Source organism: Panthera tigris, chromosome F3 (assembly GCF_018350195.1).
Source record: "Panthera tigris isolate Pti1 chromosome F3, P.tigris_Pti1_mat1.1, whole genome shotgun sequence".
In the NCBI taxonomy this organism is placed as follows: Eukaryota; Metazoa; Chordata; class Mammalia; order Carnivora; family Felidae; genus Panthera; species Panthera tigris.
This window is the reverse complement of record NC_056678.1, coordinates 6,905,181-6,918,139: the sequence shown is the minus strand read 5'-3', so window position 1 is coordinate 6,918,139 and position 12,959 is coordinate 6,905,181. Positions and strand designations below refer to the sequence as shown.

Below are 12,959 nucleotides of genomic sequence, written 5' to 3'. Positions count from 1 at the left end.
AATCCGATGAATTTGGAGATTTCCAGGACACCAAGCTCGAGCCAGGATTAATCCTGGACCAGGAGTGGGTCACCTCTTGCATTGCGCAGAGGTGGCTCAGAGAAGGATATGAGCTTATGAATGTGGCTTCCCAGATAGGGTGCTGGTAAAGTGAGCTGAGGCCAGAATTGGCTTATTCTCTGTTTATCAGGCATCTACTTAGTCCCAGTCACCACTCGAGGCTAGGGGGTACAGAGGTGAAAAGGGTCTACCCCCTCTGCCTCTCTCCCCTGGTTGCAGGCTCCCTCTGTTTGGGCTGATGGGGGGCAGGGAGCTCCAGAGTGACATCACAGACCATCTCCTGGGAGGTCTCTCCTGCTGTTCTCATGTCTCCAGGAGCTCCACAGGCAAGAAGAAGGGGTATCCCGGGGGACTCACCTCCATTGGCAGCCTGGGCAAGAGTCGGTTGTCCTGGAGTGTTTGTTTGATCTCTTGTTCTGACTTGTGTAAATCAGAAGTCCATTGATGTTGGCTTTGGGTCAGCTTTTCCTGTCCCTGAGGAAATGTTTTGAGTTGATCTTCCCTCATTTAGAAGACTAATCAACTTACAAACTGAAGTGCCCTGGGTCATGATGGCAGAAGATTGACCCAACATCATAGGACCATTCTGCAGTTCTCAGGGGCAGTTTAAAATCTATTACATGGAAGATTTAGTTTTTATAATCAAAACAATTTATTGAGAATGCTAACGCAATATTCCACTGGCTTCCGCGCCTTGCCAATCTCCCAGGAGCCCACACAAACTCAGGTAGTTTGACTTCCGATGATCTGGGGGTGCACGGCCTGCAGTTACCGATGTCTCATTAGTGTTGCCCTGAGGTCATCTGGGTTTTTAATGCTGCTGTTCTTGCTTTCACTTGTAAAATGCTCTTCATTTAGCTTCATGGTAATTAATTCCATTTGTCCTGGGTTGTTTTGTTAACCTCCCAGGGTTCCATATTGCGTTCTTGCTCCAGCAGTGTATTGTCTTCTCCATAACTGTGTTTCAAGTCCTATATGAATTGTAATTCAGAGTGAATTGTCTGCATCTCTCTTGCTAAAGCAAATGTATGTATAATCCCCACCTCCCATCTCCTCCCACCCTCACCAATTTGCTGTAGAGAGGCACTGCTTTGAAGATGTGCTGCTTGGGAATCTGTATTTTTTGGGTAACTGACAACATACTGTTAAAAGTAAATTAACATAACTCCTGTGCTATTTTAGATTTATTTATATACCATTATTTTGTAATATAAAATTATAGAAGATGATAAGTAATCCATATGGTGCTGAGAAAGAAGCTGCATCCTGTTTATTTTGAAATGTTTCTTGGGTATCTCTAGCCTTCATGTTGCTGGACCATGGAGATGTGGGGAATTAGGTAGGCTGCCTCCCTAGAGGGTCTAAGGACAAACGATCTGAGAGTATTGTGTAGAGGAAAGGAGGAAGCTACGAAAACCAGGAACAACTTAGAAAACTTGACCCTTTCCCCCCAAATTATACCAAAATTATGAGCCAGTTGGGGTTAGCCAGCAATCACTTTAAAATCCAATTATTCCATGTATTATTGACAAGTCCCTAAGAGGGCTGGAAGCCAGGTTCGATTATATTTTAATGGGAAGACCTGAAGTCAGATTGCTTTCCTCCCAATAACAGAGGAGGTTGTAACTCCAGGAATTAGAATTCTGATCCGGGAGTGGATAATACGTTATTTAGAGCAGCCTGTCTAGACACTACAATTGGAAGAAGGCAGGCACTGTCATAGCTGATCACCTGAGAATAGATGAAATGGAAAGATACCCAACAAAACAGAGTAAGGAAGATGCCACAGACATTTTAATATAATTCACACGTCTTTCTAGAATAGGCCCAATACCCAAGAAAAGGGGGAAAAAAAGCCTCCCTTTCATTTATTCATGAAATATTTTTTGAGTGCTTATCATATAGCACTGATATGTTTGGATAAATCACTCGACAAGCAGACAGATATCCCTGCCCTTCTGGAACTTATATTCTTTAAGCTGCCTTCAGGTTCTAGTCCTCTGCTTGGAAGACCTAAAACGGGAAGTAAAGAGACAGGTGTATGGTAGTTAAGAGCATGCATCCAAGTACCAGACCCTGTGGGTTTTTCTTGTTTGCCACTTCTTAGCCATGTGGTCATGAGCAAATTCCTGAAATCTTACTTTTCATTATCCTCACTCCCTCACTTCCTTCATGTGAAAAATGCAACCTTATAGGAATGTGATCGTTGCCTAAAATAATCCATGAAAAGTCTTTAGAATGGTGCCTGGCACAGACTTAATGCTCAACAAATGTTTCACACTATTATTCATTCAATATCCTCTGTTCAACATACTTATCAGCCCATTAACACACGCCAGCCTCTCTTCCAGATTCTGGGGATGGGGATGGAACAAGAACTCCAGAGGCTAACATTCTAGAAGGTAGTTTATTTACATTATGGGTTAAATTGGCTCTCATGAGCTAGTCTGTGAAATAAAATACCAAGTTTACGTAAATATTGTTTCTATGGGGAAATCCCTTCTGAATCTCCAACAACTGGTTTATGGAGAAAAATCTTAGACCATACCTGGGATATGTCTAAGGTTTTCTAAGTGAGAGTATGTGAATGTGTGTGTGTTTATGTGTATACGTGCTCCATTCAGTGGTGGAAGTGTTCAGTATGAGCCCCAAATAAAATTTCAAGAGGGATACTTGTTTTAAAAAGTCATATTTTCAGCATAGTTGGGAGGAGGACAAACAGACAAACAAACAACCAAACAAAAAACTAACAGATTTTAACTTCTATTCCTGGGAAGGAAATTGTTACAACGTTTAAAAATTTAAAAATAAAAACTCTAAGAACATAAAGTAGTAGGAAATAAATAGTGCCATTTTGGAGACAAATATTTTAGCAAAGCAACCATTATAAGCCAGTTATAATATTTTTAAAATGTTTATTATATTATATTTTTTCACAATTAAGTCTGGATACTGAAAAATATTCAATTAAAAATAAGTACTAAACATATGTTCAAATTGTACAAAGAACCACTAGAGGTTATGTGCACTGAACACTCTTTGGACAGAGCCTTTGCTAGAAAGAGCAGGCAAATTTCTGTTCTGACATTACAGGACAAAAAGTGTATTTCCATGCTTAAAATCCCTATGCATTTCTTCCAACGTAAACCGCTTTGAGTAAGCTCACTCTTTAGAGCCAAATTTTTCTCTCTGGTTTTATTGTTTAGGTAGACTGAGAACTTCTCATGAGCGTTTTCATTACCTTAACCCTTATGATTTAAAAGTTAATTTAGTGCTGGAGTGCCTGGGTGGCTCAGTCAGTTAAGCGTCTGACTCTTGATTTCAGCTCAGGTCATGATCTCATGGTTTGTGAGTTCAAGCCCCACATCGGGCTTTGCACTGACAGTGTGGAGCCTGCTTGGGATTCTCTCTCTCTCTGTCTCTCTCTCTCTTTCTCTCTCTTTCTCTCCCCCCCCCTCCCTTCCTGTGTGCTCTGCCTCTTAAAATAAATAAATAAACTTAAAATTTTTTTTTAATAAACAAAATTTAATTTTGTGCTTTTAAGTTAAGTAGGATCTATTTTTAATATCAGTAGTCATTTTTGTTGCTTTGCTGTGAACTAGAATTTTATTTTATTTTATTTATTTTTTTTTTCAACATTTATTTATTTTTGGGACAGAGAGAGACAGAGCATGAACGGGGGAGGGGCAGAGAGAGAGGGAGACACAGAATCGGAAACAGGCTCCAGGCTCTGAGCCATCAGCCCAGAGCCTGACGCGGGGCTCGAACTCACGTACTGCGAGATCGTGACCTGGCTGAAGTCGGACGCCCAACCGACTGCGCCACCCAGGCGCCCCTATGTGAACTAGAATTTTCAACATTGCATGTTAAATATGAAAACCTGTACTAGATTGTCTGGCTTGAGCTCTATTTTATATCTTCTGGTGTATTAATATATCCTTATATTTAGTAACATTTATTAATCATTGAGCATACAAAAGCAAAAAGCCATCATCTCTACCCTTAAGGAGTTTCCAGACCCACAAGGGAAGCACACGGTAATCCCAGTGGAATAATCTACTCTAATACGATTAACCCAGGGTGCTCTGGGAGCACGTCAGACTGACACCTTACCCAGGTTTGGAGGGACAGGGTACAGTTCTTTAGAGAAACAGTCCCTGACTGAATCCTGGAAAGAAGTAGAAGTAATCTTAACGGACAAAAAGGAGTACGTGTGTGAAGGTCCTGGGGGTCAAGGAGAACATGGTCTCTTCAAGAACTGACACCATGGCTTTAAAATCTAAAGGGAGAATGAATAGTAGATGAGGTGGAGGAAGTAGGCAGAGGGGTCAGGTCTTCCCATCCTCTCCCTGTCTCTCCTTCTTCTGGACCTCTGCTTACACATTGGTTAGACCATCTGATCGTGGCCTGTAGCTCTTGGGTATACCATTCTAGACTCTCTCCCCCATCTTTGTATTCCACTTGGGATCATTTCTGTTGGCCAGTCTTCAAACTTAATGATTTTCTCACTCTGTTGAGTTCCTTCTGCCAATAGGCCCATCACATGTATTCTTTATTTCTGATGCTTTTTTGTTTGTTCGTTTTTATTTCTAGCCTTTCTATTAGACTGTCATCATGGCTTACGATGGGGATGGGGCTGGGATGGACTTCATAGGAAGGCTTCCACAGGGTCAGCTCCTTTGTATGCTGGAGCTGATTATTAAATTTTTAGAAATGTGTGAGGCATTTGACATCATGTTGGTAGTTTTATTTTTTTAATATTTTAGTTATTTTTGAGAGAGAATGTTAGTAGGGGAGGAGCAGAGAAACAGGGGGACAGAGGATCCAAAGTGGGTTCTGTGCTGACAGCAGCAAGCCTGATGTGGGGCTTGAACACATGAACCGTGAGATCATGACCTGACCTGAAGTTAGACACTCAGCCGACTGAGCCACCCAGGTGCCCCCATGTTGGTAGTTTTAAATTGGCCATGGCAGAAGGATTCACATCACAGAAATCGGCAGACATGAAAGAGGACCTCTTCTCTCTCCCCATCCCCACCACTCCTGAGAGCTGCATTTCAGACATTTGTTATCACACCATGATGGATTTGCTTCTACCCCTCCCTCAGTAACTATCTATTCCTTGGTTCCTGTGCACAACGTTTCCACCCATCTTCCAGGGGAAGATAGCTTTTACCTCTCACCTTCCCCCAGGACCTTTTCCTCAGGTTTCTTACCCCTCATCCAGAAGCTTGAGCCTTTTGCTTTGTATGACAAAAGAGTCTAGTTAGGGGGCAAGGTTTTGTGTTTGTGCCCCAGCTGGAGATGTACAAGGGGAGCTCTGTGGTCTCCTCTCCTGCCCCCCATCTTTCTTGTGAGCATCCAATGGAAGGAAGCCTGTGGAGAGGTCCTTGAGAATGAGTGCAAATCCCTTTTACCCTCCTGTGTCTGGGACTCATGGGGATTCTAGACTGTTAAAGAGGCCATACTCTAAGAGTCCATTAAAATCTTCACCTGCTTTCCTCTTACCTACATTTATTGTGGCCACTGCTCTTTCCCAGTCTCTTCCAAAGATAAAATAGCTCAAAAGTTTCTGTCTCTCCTCAGAGCGGCATATCACCTTTTGGAATTGAGTTCGTGTGGTTGTCTAGTGACCTCAGCCCTGGTTGGCTCAAGAAAAGTTATGGTTTTATTGATTATCTAACTTTTTCCTCATTGTTAGGGTAGATCTGGAAGAGTCTTTCTCTTGAATCATGTAAAAATGCCTGGAGTTTATCCTGAACACTGTTGAAGGATTTTACATCGGGAAAGACTGTCTGTGATGTCAACTTTTTGAATACGGTGATGTTTGTCTCACACTTGCAAAGCCAGAGAGTGTCCCCCTGAGCACTTTCTGCTCAGCATTTCATATCCTTAATTTTGTACCTTGTTTCTATTGCCTGAGTTCATAGATTGTTTTTGCTAGTATTTTTCTTGCATTATGAGACGATTTCCATTTCTATGACTTATTCCTCTGGTGTGTATTTCTATCTGTTTTTAGATATATTAATTAACCAAGTGTGTGATATCAGTGAAGATTTTGCCAATCCCTTCATTTCCATTGTTTTCGAACCTAAACAAGAATTAAGGGCAGATGTTTTCTTGCTGCTATCCCAGGAGAATGAGTGAGGGAAAGGAAGGTGAGGCATGGAAGAATGGAGAACAATGTAAGATGATGTATTATCATATTGGTGACTGTTTCATGATAAACCACAAAGACACAACCATACAGATGCTTCTGGACAAACCTGTTACAAAGAAATTGCCTCCCAATAGCCCACTGGAGGGAGGAAAAGAGAGCGAGGTTTATCTGTCCAGGTTCTGTCTCATGTCTCCCGTGGGTCCAGGATTTTCCCCATGGGAGATAATTCACCTGCACTTTGGGCTAAATTAACCAGTCCTTTTAGAGCTACCTCAGAAGCCAGATCCTAAATTCTAGGGTTTGACATGGCATTTGACTCTGAGTGGCAGGAGGAGCCCATGACTTGAGATGTGGGCAGTGTGCCTCAGTGGCAGACCAAGATGGCCACCATGGGACCAGTGGGCTCGAGGGCAGCAGCGAGGTACTGAGAGCCCAGGAGAAGGTGGCACCAAGAGACGCTGATTGATACACCTGTCAGGGGTAATGACATTACATAGTGTCAGCCTCAAGGCCAGCCCTTGAGAGAGACTTCATTATGTGCATTCCCCGTACCCTCTGCTGCTTCTTCTCTTCCAGACCGATCCATGACCTTTCACCAACTATGCTCATTCCTGCAAATGTGTCTTTGTTAGGTGTCTTTCATTTTCTTTTCTTCACGTCTCCTCCTGGAATCTCTACCTTGGCTTCTCTTCCTTTCCAGGCAAGCCTGAGTGCCGTACTCTCTGGATGCCTGAGACTCTTCCTCAGGACAAGCTCCGTGACATACCACACCCAGAGACCGCTACTCCATTCCTCCGGGACCCTACAGCAGTCAGTAGTTATTTCTATTTTTCTTATTCCTTCATTTTTTCTTCATTAATTTGCAAGCTTACTGCAAATAGGTTTCCTGTCTTCTGTAGAAACAACAAATTATCATAAGGAAAGAACAGTGGCTAGGGAGCAGAAGCTCAGGGTTTATGTCACCTGCCAACATAGGATTTTGGACAGGCTTAAGTAAGCTCTTTGAGCCTTAATTTCCTTATCCGTGAAATGGGGATTAAAGACCATGTAAAATAATTATGAGGATCAAATCAGATCCTAGGTATGAAAACTGGGGGAGGGGGAAACTCTGCACTATATAAATGTAGCATTATTATGAGATCAGCTGTCTTACAGTCATGGTGTCATGGAATCCCAGTGCGTCTTAGGCAGTTGGGACTTGGTGATCTCTGACACAAGACCGTAGTTTTGTAATTAAAGCAGCAGAGAGGCCGTATGGAATGCAACTATTAGATCAGTACTATTAAGATAGTATTCTTGTCTTCTGTGTTTTAGAGGGGCAAACTGAGACTCCTAAAGGTTATGTGACTTACCATGGTCACCATTGTCACTTAGCTAATGCATAGTGGTAGGGCCGATCTAGAAATGCAGGGCCATCCAACACCAGAGTTCATACTGCAGTACCTCTGCAAGGGTCCCCCGCCAGCCAGCATCTGAGCTAGGGCTGGTCCCCAGGACCCCGGAGTCCTGAGCTGTGAAGCTCCCTGGCAGATTTCCCCATTCCAACCTGTGAGTGACAGTGTGACATCTAAAAGTCAAATTCTCTGCTAGGGGCTCTTCAGGCTGATGTGCCTAGAGCCACCCCCCCCACCCCCCACCTGTTACAGCAAGACTAAATGAGTTTTTGAAAAGATTTTTTAATTACCAGTGGAGCATATGGTGCATAGTGGTTAAGAACATGCAGTTTCTGAAGCCTTCTGCCTGGGTTCTAATCCCAGCCCCATTGCTGAACAGGCTGTCACTCCTCTTGGGCAAGGCACTCCTCTCTCAGTGACTCAGTGTCCTCATCCATAAAAGGAGGGGAGAATGTATCCCCCACCGCTCCCCGCCTTGGGTTGTTCTGAGACTGACAGGAGCTTCAGGTCTGCTACTGCAATGTATGTTTTTGTTAAAGAAAATAATTCATTCTTGGGTCTTATTTTGCAATTCCAATTAAATAGTAGGCCATCGCTAACTAAAAAATAAATCAAAGGAAAAGAAAAACCCAAAATAGCAGGCTTCCCTTGAACACTAGCTGGGCTCTGCTGATGAGATGGCCGAACCTTCCATTTTCTCAGGAGATACTCAGTTTTAGGCTGCTTTTTGTGGGGTTATGTTCCGAGGCAGACCTGGCTGAGGCAGGGTGGTTTATCTGCTGGTCGGAGAGCTCACAGGGCAGTCTCAGGAAGAGCTGGAGCCTCAGCCTGGCAGGCAGGACTCGTGCATTTGCAAGCCGGGCGCCCAGCCCCTTGGGCACCAGGCTTTTGTGCTCTTTTAGCTCTGATGTTGCACAAAAGATTGCAATCTAGAATCAATCGAACATGATGAATGGACTCCTTTGTGGGATTCCATGTTGTTTTTAACATTTCTTTGGTAATTTTGAACAAAATAACTTCGGAAGTGATTACACAAGGAACAATGTCTTTAGACCCTTTAAAGCGTTTTCCTTTGTTTAGTTGAACATGTACATTTAGGGGGTAAAGCAAGTTCGTGCATTGTTCTCGCCATGCATAACATGCAGACTGCTTGCTGGTGGTGGAAATGTAACAGATTTAAAGAGCATGTTTGGTTTTCTGATAATATCCTGATGATATACGGTGATTTTCTGGGCCTTTGTTTTCCAGAAATTAATTGGTTAAAAAAATTGTTACTCTCTTTGAAATGTTTGTGTGTGTATGAACATGATAAGCAGAACCATTTTCTCCTTATCATCCATGAAAAGTATGTGACAGTTTAAAAAGCAGGTATTTTAAAGTTTATTTATTTTGAGAGAGAGAGAGAGAGAGAGAAAATATCCCAAGCAGACTCCATACTGTCAGGAGCCCAACATAGGGCTTGAGCCCACAAACCATGAAATCATGGCCTGAGCTGAAATCCAGAGTCGAATGCTTCATTGACTGAGCACCCAGTAAGGAGTGGGGATTTTAAAGGCATTTTGTAGAAATATAGAAAAGCAGCATGAAAGTGACTTTTGAGTCACTCTCTTGCACTAAATGCAAATTGTTAGTGTTTATATGCTAGACGAGAGAGAAAGTAGACATCCATCCAGCTGATGCATTGCCTACTCTAGCTGCTAAGTGGAGCTCACCCAGCCCTCTGCAAATGTGGGCATGGGAGAAAGGATGGGTGTTAAAGATGCCAAACGTGTGGTTCACACGGGGCTGCTTTCCCGCCAGTGAGGGCTACTCACCTGCCCCTTCCCTACCTTCCCCTTGTTTGTCTGGGACTCCCCTCATTTTTACATTATTTTTCCTCTCTCCTGGTTCAGTTGCTTTGCTGCGGCTCTTCATACACTTGCAGTGAAATGGTGTGCCCTGGGTGTGGCATTTTATTGGAATCCATACTGTTAGGGTGTATTTTCCAAAATTTGAGACAGCTAATCATGAAACAGGGAATTTTAATCAACCATCCAGTGGCCAGGAAACTCTGTGTCCTTAAAAAAAAAAGTTATAGGAAATGTGAACATTGAACTATCTTAACATTGAGGTTGCTCTTTCTGGGCTCAGTTATAAAAAGAAATGCCTTATATTCAGCTTAATTCTTTACCATCATAGAAATTTTAGCATCATAGAAAAGTTTGATGAATAAGAGAAGAAATTTAAAAAAAATTTTTTTTAATGTTTATTTTTGAGATAGAGAGAGAGAGAGAGAGACAGAGCGTCAGCAGGGGAGGGATACAGAGAAAGGGAGACACAGAATCCAAAGCAGCTCCAGGGTCTGAGCTGTCAGCACAGAGCCTGGCATGAGGCTCGAACTCAACAAACCGTGAGATCATGACCTGAGCCAGAGTTGGACGCTCAATTGACTGAGCCACCCAGGCACCCCTAGGAGAAGAAATTTTTATCACTGACCCAAATCTCAATCTATACTCTGCACATAATATCTGTCTCTATGTCTAGATTAATAGTGCCAGCTTTCCATTGCAAAAAGAGGCTCTTTGGGGAGCAAAATGATTAAAACTTTGTATTGTCAATTCCTAAAATATCTCAAATAGATAGCAGTTAAATTCATGATGGCTTATAGCCAAGATATAAGTTTGGCTGTGTAGTGAATAGTTCACCATACTATGACCAGAGGCGATTTTTACATCTATCTCAGCAGTGCTTCTTGAGGCTGAGGCTTTGAGAAAAAGATCTTAGGAAGCTGGCAGTTCTGGGCAGATGTGGATCTATACCTCTGGCGTCACTGGTTGTAATTTAACTAGAGCGATGTTGCAACCATCTGGGTAGCCAAACGGCCGAGGTCTGTTCTTGCCCGTGATTCTAAGTATGGAGGAGATCTGCTTGACTTCATAGACACTGGATTTATAAAAAGGAAATATGTCAAGCAGTAACCATGGTGGCCTGCTGCTGGGATGTGTCTGCAGCCAACTTCCTGGGGTGGCTTCCCTCAGACACTCAAGTGTTGCGTTCAACTGTGTCTTCGTGCCTGTGCGACACAGTGCTACGGGATTTTATGTCAGTTCCACCTTTAGGGGAAAGCCCTGATTTGCATAGATCACCTACCTAATCTGTAGAACGAAAGAACATTAAAACAAAAAAGTACAGCCCCAGAAGTCCTTTCTACTAATATGTGGACCTTGCCATTTTTTCAGACCAAATTTCAGCCTCACTGTCACAGAATCTTTCAACTTTGAAAATTAACGGCTGATTTCTTGCTCGTGGAGAAAAGCTTACTAGATTCTGGACCACTTTAGGACCAATCCTGGAGCCTACCGTCTTTCCTGATTTCCCTCAAACTGTTTGGCTGTGTACCTCCACAGTGAGAGCTATTAGAGTTTTTGCTGATGCGCTTGGCACATCTCCAGCAAAATAGTCCATTAAAATTCAGATCCTTTCCCAATAATTGAGACAATCAATTTACATTAAACAAGGCACAATTATACTTTCATGTACAATTTAAATTCTATAGAAAATAATCAGTGTGCAATAAAGAGGGACACTTATTTTGATGCAAAGGGATGTTTTTATAGTCTGCATAAACAAATCTTTCATATTTTCAAAATAGTTCCCTCATTATCTTTGGTGTAGGAGAACTCTATTGTGTGTTATTTTGATGTAGGGACAAGTGTGTCCACGGCTGCATGTTTAATAAGCAATGTGACTTTCTCTCTATGCCATTTAAATTGCAAGGGCTGAGATAGAGTAAGGTAGGCACTTGCTTGCTGTTTGACATGAAATCACTCTTGTAAAATGAGCAAACAAAGAGTGTTGAGTGAGTTCGTTTGCTTTTGTTCAAGCCTTAGTGAAATAGGCACCAGGTGTTCGTCTGGACCTTTGTGCAATAGACCAGGGATCATGTGTCGATCCTCAGGAAGTTGTTCAGAGGGATTTGGGAAGGATGCACAGGACAGGGGACGTAGTCGTGATGGTCTCGTGCCTACAAACCGCAGCGAGGGAACATACCAGGCAGCCAGGCTCCCAGGCGCCCAGCCCTCCGCAGCTCTCCTGTGCAAGCTCTCAGCAGGACTGGTATCGTCGGTCAGGAAATCTAGAACACCGGAGAAGCAGTATTAGGAAGAATATAGTACAAATAATGACAAGATAGAAAACAAATCCTGTCAGAGCCCGAGAATATATTTGGCTTCCGCTTGCTGTGTCTGTCTGTTTCTATAAACGGTCCAGAATAGAAACCGGATGTTTAAACTCTCTCTCCCTTTCACATGCTCGCCTCCCCCTCCTGTCTTCCTTCCTCTTCAGTATTAGTAGACTTACTATTTTTATTAGTTTGTATTTATATTTCCATTTTTCAATATTTGCCATTTGTGTGGGTAACACATTAATTTTTAATGAAATATTTTCAGACTCTTGGAATAGCTGAATCATAAAAGAAAACTTGAAATTGATATAGATTCTAGGGCAGTGTGTAAACTGAATGTTACAATTACTTTTCCCACTCGCAAGTGGCAAATGGTTATTTTAAAAGGTGATGCGTGCCTAGTTTAAATCTCTTATATTTGCATAGGAGTCTAGTTTTTGTGTCTAATTTTTTTGGCACAGGATACCTCAGGTACCATTCTAATAAAAATGAAAGAAATATCAAAACAATATTAGTGCTCTCTGGTAATTTTCCTCTTATCTAGAAGCATGTATTTTTGACAAGCCTCGTTGCTGTTAAAGAAATTCATTTGTAATTTAAGTTGAATCCTGAGCTAATTTTTCATTGTAGTTCTATTGCAGAACTCTAGATTTTAAAGAAGGCAGCATTTGGGGCGCCTGGGTGGCTCAGTCGGTTAAGTGTCTGACTTCGGCGTAGGTCACGATCTCACGATTCATGGGTTCAGGCTCCTAGTCGGGCTCTGTCTGACAGCTCGGAGCCTGGAGACTGGAGCCTGCTTCAGATTCTGTGTCTCCCTCTCTCTCTGCCCCTTCCCTGCTCATGCTTTGTCTCTCTCTGTCTCTCAAAAATAACTAAATGTTAAAAAAAAAAAAAAACTTAAAGAAGGCAGCGTTTGTTTCTTTGAGTAGTTTGTGTTCTCCAGCCAGAACTGTTTGCAGTCTTGTACTTGTAAAATTAAAATTAATCCTTGAAAATCTTTGAACAATTTTATGTTACATGCTATTCCCAGAACTAAAGCTTGTAGTCCACTTTGGAACTGTAAATTAGTAAGTATGGTTTTTCCCAAAAGCTTATTATAGAAAACACGGACATTGGAGATGTGGCATCTTAGAGACTTTTTTCCCATTCTCAAACCATAAGGATACAAATGATCAATTACATG

At 42.3% G+C, this 12,959-nt stretch overlaps 1 protein-coding gene across 10 annotated transcripts in view; it reads left to right on the top strand.

Annotated features, from left to right (window-relative positions):
* Positions 1-12,959, top strand: part of SDCCAG8 (SHH signaling and ciliogenesis regulator SDCCAG8) — a 251,378-nt gene that overhangs the window by 183,453 nt on the left and 54,966 nt on the right. Inside the window, exon 17 of one of the 10 annotated variants that reach the window (XM_042976941.1) lies at positions 10,833-11,030. The exons of 8 other annotated variants lie outside the window; for them this stretch is intronic. In XM_042976941.1, the coding sequence (XP_042832875.1) occupies positions 10,833-10,881 (49 nt within the window). In that variant the 3' untranslated portion in view covers positions 10,882-11,030. Of the gene's footprint in view, positions 1-6,920; positions 7,005-10,832; positions 11,031-12,959 lie in introns of those variants that run through there. One more of the 10 variants, XM_042976943.1, reaches the window with a different exon arrangement.